The sequence below is a fragment of the Microplitis mediator genome, chromosome 11 (genome assembly GCF_029852145.1).
Source record: "Microplitis mediator isolate UGA2020A chromosome 11, iyMicMedi2.1, whole genome shotgun sequence".
NCBI classification, from domain to species: domain Eukaryota; kingdom Metazoa; phylum Arthropoda; class Insecta; order Hymenoptera; family Braconidae; genus Microplitis; species Microplitis mediator.
This window is the reverse complement of record NC_079979.1, coordinates 7,347,103-7,355,853: the sequence shown is the minus strand read 5'-3', so window position 1 is coordinate 7,355,853 and position 8,751 is coordinate 7,347,103. Positions and strand designations below refer to the sequence as shown.

At 31.8% G+C, this 8,751-nt stretch overlaps 1 protein-coding gene across 1 annotated transcript; it reads left to right on the top strand.

Annotated features, from left to right (window-relative positions):
- Window positions 1-2,864: 2,864 nt before the first annotated feature.
- Window positions 2,865-5,855, top strand: LOC130676894 (Golgi-associated RAB2B interactor protein 3-like). The gene is made up of 2 exons (XM_057483404.1): window positions 2,865-2,904; window positions 5,386-5,855. Exons 1-2 carry the CDS (start codon window positions 2,865-2,867, stop codon window positions 5,853-5,855), a joined length of 510 nt encoding a protein of 169 aa, XP_057339387.1.
- Window positions 5,856-8,751: the final 2,896 nt, after the last annotated feature.

Below are 8,751 nucleotides of genomic sequence, written 5' to 3'. Positions count from 1 at the left end.
TGGCATCATACTACTTATTTCATCGTCATTGTAGAAATTTGTCACGGTTGAAACTACTGTAGAAGATAATTCACGTCCTAAAAATTTGAATACGTCGACAAATTTACTTGTTAATTATTCAAAACCTTACTGACTTGTGGTTTTGTATCTTACCAGTTTTTTTTGTAGGTACTGACAAAATTCCATCGGCAGCAACTAGGTTTTTTGCTATTCGCACCATATGCTCACTTGCACCCATGACTTCCATAACCTTATGAACGCTCCAACTCGATGGTAGTAAAGTCAATATTTGGACTCGTATGGATCTACTCGTATTATCAGCGTTAAATTTTTCTCTCAAACTGTTTATCATTTCAGTAGCATCCATATCACTGAATTCGGTTTTAATACGATTTTTTACTCCTAAAGCTTTTCGCAAATTTTGAGCGACACAAGTAACTTTGTCATCCAAATACGTTTCATAGATTCTTTTTTTCGCAGAAACAGGAGATTGATCAGGAGACACGGTAGTGTCTCGCGCCAAGTACACGTTCAAACACATGTATATGTGTGAAGTGTCATGGCGCGAGCCTGCCGTGTATCTATTTCGTAGACATAGTGGTTTTTGGCTCTTTTTAGCTCTCATTTTTTAAAACTTTTTTAAAATAATAAATTTTCAGAAAATTCCTTCTTCATTCGAAAGATGATTGATTGTTCGTCTTAAAATTATAAAACTTTATTAATTTTAGTAATGGGAACTAATTTAAATAATGAAATTAGGCCAGCATATACTATAGCACCCCCAATTTAGACACTTTTATAAATTTTTTCATGCAAAAAGGGCACTGCCAGAGAATAAAAAGTTGTAAGAAATGCCATGATTTAGTAAAACATTGAAACATTTTTTAACAATGATTCATTTATGCGCCACCAGCGGTGCTTCAGTCTGTATTTTTTACTATAGTTTCATTGAGTTAAATTTAAATTCTGGTATGAAATTTCAAACAATCCGTAATTATTATTAAATTATTATCGATATCATGTCAGGAAATGACGATAATTTGAATGTAAGGACGTTTTAGATTTCAATGATCTAAATAAACATAAATTAATCCTTGTTAATTTTTTCTTAATATCTAAGATGAATTTTTATTTTTTGTTCATTTCACATTCAGAGTTTACTTGTATTTTTTTAATGGTTCCCGATTTTGCATACATGTATATATATCACAAAAATATTATTTGTGGGTTGCTAAAATTTTCGTTCTTATTATCTCTAGTTCTATCTAGCTAAATCCGCTAGGTGGTATCAAAGTCGTAAAATTTAGCGCGATGACAGATACAGATGTTGTAATTGGCCGTCTTTGGCTGAACTTAGTCCTGATTTATTAACTCCCCTAATAGCTATTTTAGCTCAAAAGTGTCTGTAATTGGACATTGAAATTGCCTGAAATTTGCTGCCCGATAGCAAAAGTGAGAAAGAAAGATTTACAAGGAATTTTTGCTTAATTTAGAGGTAACTTTTTACAAAAAAAAAAAGTCGATAATGATCATTTTTACTATTTCAGGAGGTAATTATTATTATAATATTTCAGAAGGTAAGCAAATTTATACATAAAAATATCTACAATTTGACGCTAAGAAAATGCTTAATAATTTTACAAGTTCAAATTAACAATAAATTGACATAAAATTTGCCTAAAAATTGACGACAACTTTTTTCTAGTCAATTTTTAAAGGGAATTTGCATTCTAATTCGGGTAGTAAATTTACGTGCAATTGTAGAGGAAGTTGCACACAAATTGTCGTAAAAAACGGAAAAGTCCGAAGTTGACGGAGATTTGACGAAAAATTTAAGGAAACTGTTGTAAGTATAGTTTTGCCAAAGCAAACTGTGCTATTACCCTGATAGCCACACCTTAGCAAGTTTTGCAGTGAAACATTTTCGGCTAACTTAACGAGAAAGTTTCTGGTAAGCTTCGGCTGGATAATATTTGCGTGCAAATTGATGTAAATTTACTACCGTCATCTGAATGTTATTTGACAGAAAAACTTGTCATCACTTTTAAGTGAAACTATCAATTAACTTAACGTGATTGTCTAACAGTAACACTTGTAGTCAAATTGAATTCAAGTTAATATATAATTTAGTGTCAACTTAAAAGTTATAGTAAATAACCCAATAGCCACTTTAGCTTGAAATTGACGCTAATTTGACAAATAAAATTACCTATGTTTACTGTCCGAATTTGCCGACAATTTGATAGCAAAACTGGAATAATATAAAAGTTTCCTTGAATTTTTCGTCAAATGTCTGTCAATTTCAGGCTTTTTCGTTACTGACGACAGCTTGTATACAAGCTATTTGGGTTTTTCGAGTTCACTAATTGATTGACAGGTGGAGGCACTTGAGGCCACTGAGGACGTAACCACTTCCTTGAATTTTCAGTCAGATGTCCGTCAACTTCGGACTTGTCCGTTTTTGACGACAATTTAAACACAACTTGCTATACAATTTGACGCAAATTTACTGCCCGAATTAGAATGCAAATTCACTTCAAAAGTTAACTAGAAAAAATTTTTCGTCAATGTTGAGGCAAATTTTTACATTAATTTATTGTTAATTTGACTTGAAAAATTGTAAAGTATTTTTTTACCTTCAAACCATATGCAATTTTATGTATAAATTTGCTTACTTTCTGAAATAGTAAGAATGAACATCGACGACCCTTATAGCCACCCTGACCGTAAGATAACTACAATCTACTGCCGTATTCTAAAGGTCTTTTAAAGGAAAGTGTTGGAGAGCAAGCAGTCACCTTTAAGTTGACAGAAAATTGTCTGTAACTGAAATTCAGTTTGACTACAAGTGTTACTGTCAGACAATGACGTTAAGTGGAATGAAAGTTTCACTTCCAATTGACGGTAAGTTTTTCTGTCAAGTTACATTCAAACTACTGCCGTATTCTGAAGCCAACTTAGAGGAAAGTATTATCCAGCCAAGCTTGCCAGAAACTTTCTCGTGAAGTTACTCGAATATGTTTCACTGCAGACCTTACTGAGTTAGGTGTGGCTATCAGGGGACTTTTTTTTTCTAGTAACACTCTTAATACAATTGCTTAGCAAGTTCTGCAGTGAAACACTTACGGTTAACTTAACGACAAGTTTCTGCCAAACCTTGGCTGGATAATACTTGCGTGCAAGTTGATGCAAATTTACTGCTGTCATCTGAATGTAATTTGACAAAAGAACTTGCCGTCAATTTGAAGTGAAACTTTCAATCAACTTAATGTGATTGTCTGACAGTAACACTTGTAGTCAAATTGAATTCAAGTTAATAGATAATTTACTGTCAACTTAAAAGTAACTGCTTGCTCTCCAACACTTTCCTTTAAGTTGCCTTCAGAATACGGCAGTAACTTGAAGTTAAGTTGTGGATAAGGTGGCTATCAGGATTACCTCTGAATTGAAGAAAAATTAACCGCAAGTTTTTTTTTCAACTTTTATTGTCAAATTATTGGCAAATTCGGGCAGCGAATTTCAATGTCAAATTACAATCTATTTCACGCTAAAGTGATTATTAGTGAAACTGTGCTAAGTTTTTAGTATACCAGGAATTAATAACCACATCTGTACACACTTCACGTGACGAGTATATTACTTACATTTGACCGTCACGATGCGGTTTTTTGACTGATGAAATTTTGCCGAGACCCTTAAAAACTACTGCCATCTTACCGACAAAATTTAAATTTAATACAAGAAATCATATTTTAGCGGGCAATTTCTGTTATATGTTATTTGTAAATACACAACATGTAATTTGTTGTTTATTATATTATTTTAATTTATTAAAATGAATATTTATAATTCATTAATATACGTATTATCACATACTGAAAAAAATTATATGAAAATGTTTAGTATTACTGTCGAGAATCGCGCCAAAACCAACAATTTTCTTTTTGTTGAAAATTTTAGGTTTTTGGTAGCGGGAAGTTAAAAAAAAATTAAAAATTAAAAAACATTCATTTTGTGGGGGTTTTTTTTTTTATTTAAAAAACACAATCATATATTATTATTATTATATTTTTTAATTTATGATAGGTAGTATACTTTGGTATACCCCCAACTTTTGCGGCCACCCCTATTTCCCCTCCGATTACCACGGTTCCGCCCCCGACGAACACCTCTGGCCGCCCATCTATGAGGATAATTATCTGAAAGCATATGAATGAAACAAATCTTTGAAAATTAAATTACTTGTTTACATATTACTAATTAATTAATTAATGAAAATAGATTATTTATTAAGTAATCATAAGTAATTAATGACTATAGTAATATAATTAATTGATAATATGGAATTGAAGAACTAATCGTATTTTTATCAATAATTAAATTCCAAATTACGAAACGATTTTAAACTGATCATTAAACGTATATTAATTGACAATTGTAAAAGTTTTATTTAGCGAATTTAGATTTAAATTATTAATTACAGCTTTCAATTACCGGCTTAAGTTTAAATTTCCTATTGGAATTATTTAAATCGATAATTTCCATTAAAAGATTATTTCAAACGTTTGTGAGTGTAAATTGAGTTTTAAATTGATTATTAAAACAATTTTAGTTAATTATTTTAACTTAAATTAATGATCAAGACGTTTTGAATTATCCATCAAATCTTTAATAAATAGTTGAAAATTTTTTAAAAGTTATTTTAAATTTAAATTCGTAATTAAAACATCATTAATTACTGATTAAATTGTAAATTAACAATAGAAAATGTTTTGATTAGTAATTTCAATTTCAATCACTGTTTAGAACATTTTCAATTATTACTAAAAATTTAATTGATAATTAATAATGTCTTTATTATTAATTGAAGTTAAAACTATTAATAACATAGTTCTAATTATAAATTTAAAACTCTATTCATACTAAAATTTGTTTTAAATAGTGATTTTGATTCAAATTACCAATTGTAATATTTTCGAATGGAAATTTGATGACTAATAAATCTAAATTTAATAAATAAAAATTTTTTAATTCTCAATTAAGATATGTCTAATTATCAGTTTAAAATTCGCTTTGTTATTTAAAACGACTTGTTCATGTAAAATTTCATTATTGATGAGGATAATACGATTAATTCTTCAATCTGAAATTATCCATGCAATAATATGATGCAGTCAATAATTACTTATAACGAGTCAATAATTAATGTAATTTTTAAATTAATAAATCAATTTAATTTTGTGATTGAAAAAACTTTAACGAATGATTTTAATTGACACTATTAATCAAGACTTTTAAAAATCAACTCAAAATTAATTTCTTAATTCAAATATTTTCAATTCAAAATTTTAAGCGATATATTAATTAAAAAATTCAATTCAAAAGTTGACAACCCTTCATCCAACATACCATCTGCGGCTGCTGGAATAGCGTTTGCTGCTGCTGGAGCAGCGATTGCTGCTGCTGCTACTGGAACTGCGGCTGCTGGAGCAGTGATTGCTGCTGCTGGAGCTGCGGCTGCGACTGCTGGAACAGCGTTTGCTGCTGCTGCTGCTGGAACTGCAGCTGCTGGAGCAGCGATTGCTGCTGCTGGAGCTGCGGCTGCGGCTGCTGGAGCAGCGTCTGCTGCTGCCGGAACTGCAGCTGCGGGAGCAGCGATTGCTGCTGCTGCTGGAACTGCAGCTGCTGGAGCAGCGATTGCTGCTGCTGAAACTGCGGCTGCTGGAGCAGCGACTGCAGCTGCTGGAGCTAGTAGTGGTGGTGGTGGTGGTGGCGGTAGCTGCCAGTCAATAGGGTTGTTCCGTGGGAATGGCGGCTGGTACGCATGCTGGCCTCAGCCGCGGGCAACCCTATAGTATCTTGCGATGGCCGCTTCAACGGCCGCACTAGCTTCGATCAGCTCCCTTTGTTCTAAAAACAGAATTGCATTATTATTTTGTTGAAAAAATTGAAATTGACAAGTTTGTGTATATATATTTATAAATCTAAATATATATACATGCAGAATAAAATGCTGCTTCGGCTTAAAAATTATTTTTCTGAGAAAAATTTTTCTTCGGCCAAAGCAATCTTATTTTTTGTACGTATGGAATTAATACATACAGTAAATGAGATTGCCTTCGACAAAGAAAATTTTTTCTTAGAGAAATAATTTTTAAGCCGAAGCAGCATTTTATTCTGCATGTATATATATAATTATCTGTGTTGATAAACTTAATGTACTTACGATTAGAATTTTCGTTATTCATGTTGTTCTGTAAATGAAAAAAAAAAATAATAATTAATAATTATATAAAATTTTTACTTTTTTACGTAAATTTAATTAATTGTCTAACAAAACCCTGATTAAGAAAAATTATTTGAAATGATTTTAAACAATTCAAAATGATTAAAAACAATTTGAATAGACCAATATATATATAGATCGACACTTAGCACGGATTAAATCTTTTTTTTTTATCAGGGAAGTTAAATTATTTTCATTTTAATTTTACTTTAAATATTCATGATAATTAAAGTAGCAGACATCCAACAATTTTGTATTTTTTCATTGTCTAATACTTTCAGAATCATGAATATCCCAGGAAATTTTAATGTAAAAAAATAAAAATGGACACCGTACTTACTCTTTTGTTGTCAGCAAGTGAATGATGATCAGCTCTACAATGTTATATTGTTAGTCCTTTGTTTTATGGTTTTTTTAGCGCGCACTTCAGAAAATTAACATCAATAACCAAATCAATTGAACTATGGCTCGTATGGTAATCTATGGCCGTTACCGTAAGAGTTGTTCATTGAAAATGTTACCCTGATAGCCACATTATCCACAAGTTAACTTCAAGTTACTGCCGTATTCTGAAGGCAACTTAATGGAAAGTGTTGGAGAGCTAGCAGTTACCTTTAAGTTGACAGTGAATTTTCTGTAACTTTTTATTCAATTTGACTACAAGTGTTACTGTCAGACAATGACGTTAAGTTGATTGAAAGTTTCACTTCAAATTGACGGCAAGTTCTTTTGTCAAATTACATTCAGATGACAGCAGAAAATTTGCATCAACTTACACGCAAGTAGTATCCAGCCAAGGCTTGCCGGAAAATTGTCGTTAATTTAGCCGTAAGTGTTTCACTGCAGTACTTGTTAAGCGATTGTATTAAGACTGTGGCTTTCAGGGATTGGTATCACAGAGTGACGTTCAATTTGACATTAACTTAAAGCAAGTCTATTCTATGTAATTGTTGGTTACATGACGACTAAAACTAAGTTATCTATGTATTGAAAACATATTTCAAAATAGCCAGCTGGCTCAATTAACAATCAAATTAAAGTAGATGTTTCACATATATAAGACATAAAAAATTAAGGAAGCAAAAATTGACTTCGGTGAAAACTCCCTATATGATCAACATTCTCAACTCAAAAATGGATATGAAACATTTGACATCTTGATGACGTCTAGTACAAATAAAAAATTTCATTACAATTTTTTGCTCTCTCCCACACGTGAATGTTATTTTACGGCTATAAGAGCTAAAAAGTTGAACTGAAATTTTTTATATCTACTGTACGTCATCGAGATGTCAAAAGTTTCATTTCAATTTTCGAGCTGGAATTCTGGTCTCTTGGGTTGCCGCATAAATTGAAAAGTTGACGAAGTAAGTCGTCGATAATGTAACTCAGTTACTTTTTACCAACAATGTCATGCGTAAATAAACATTGACTACCTGTAATTTATACAGTTGCTGTCATTTCAGTAACGAGCTGCAGCATTACATTGTCCCTGATAGCCAAGTTGGCCGCAACTTGTCGACAACCTACTGCCGCAACCTGTCGCCAAGTTGGCCGCAAAAGTTGGCATTTCCATAAATTGATGGCAACTTTCCGAGAAACTTGTCGACAACCTCCAGCTCGTGTAACTGTTGCCTACAAGTTTACCACAAGTTTCTTAGCAACTATTATATTTTCAAATATACCGCGCAGTCGATTCAAAATTCGCGCATGCGCAGAAGGATTTATTTAAACGAGCAGTTTCGTGATGTAATTTTAATAAAAGAATTAATTGTGAAATAAATAATATCCAACAATCATTTTTTTTTATCGAACAGAAGTTAATTTTTATCAAACAATTAAGAACAAACGAAATAGCAAAAGAAACCCTGATAGCCACCATAACCGCAAGTTAACTTCAAGGTATGACTGGAATCTGAATTGAACTTAATAGCAAAAGTTGAATAGCAAAAAGTTAGCCGGAAATGTTTCACTGCAGAAACTTACTGAGCGAGATGTGGCTACCAGGGAAGTTTCTCAAATATAAGTTGGTATCAAGAAGTTTCGACTATTTAGCTGCAAGTTGTCGTCAATTCGTAATCGACAAATTTTTCGCCGTACTTGGATTGCAGCATGTCAACAAGAGTTGTATCGCAAGATTAGCGGTTATTTATCTATCAATTTGCACCGTCCCTAATAGCACAGTTTGGTTTAGCAAAAGTTTACTTACAAAAGTTTCCTTGAATTTTCCTTCAAATATCCGTCAAATTCGAACTTTTCCGTTATTGACGAGAATTTATACATACACAACTTTCTATACAATTAGACGTAAATTTACTACCCGAACTAGAATGCAAATTCACTTCAAAAGTTAACTAGAAACAATTTATCGTCAATTTTCAGGCAAATTTTTAAATTAATTTTTCATTCTTAATTTGACTTGGAAATTGTAAAGTATTCGTTTACCGTAAAATTGGAAACAATTT

What these genes read in the sequence shown, in the direction of transcription:
- LOC130676894 (XM_057483404.1), top strand. Translation starts at nt 2,865, where the DNA reads ATGACGTTAAGTGGAATGAAAGTTTCACTTCCAATTGACG. An exon ending in AGTTTCACTTCCAATTGACG is followed by an intron (nt 2,905 to 5,385) that starts GTAAGTTTTTCT and finishes TCAATTCAAAAG; the next exon opens with TTGACAACCCTTCATCCAAC.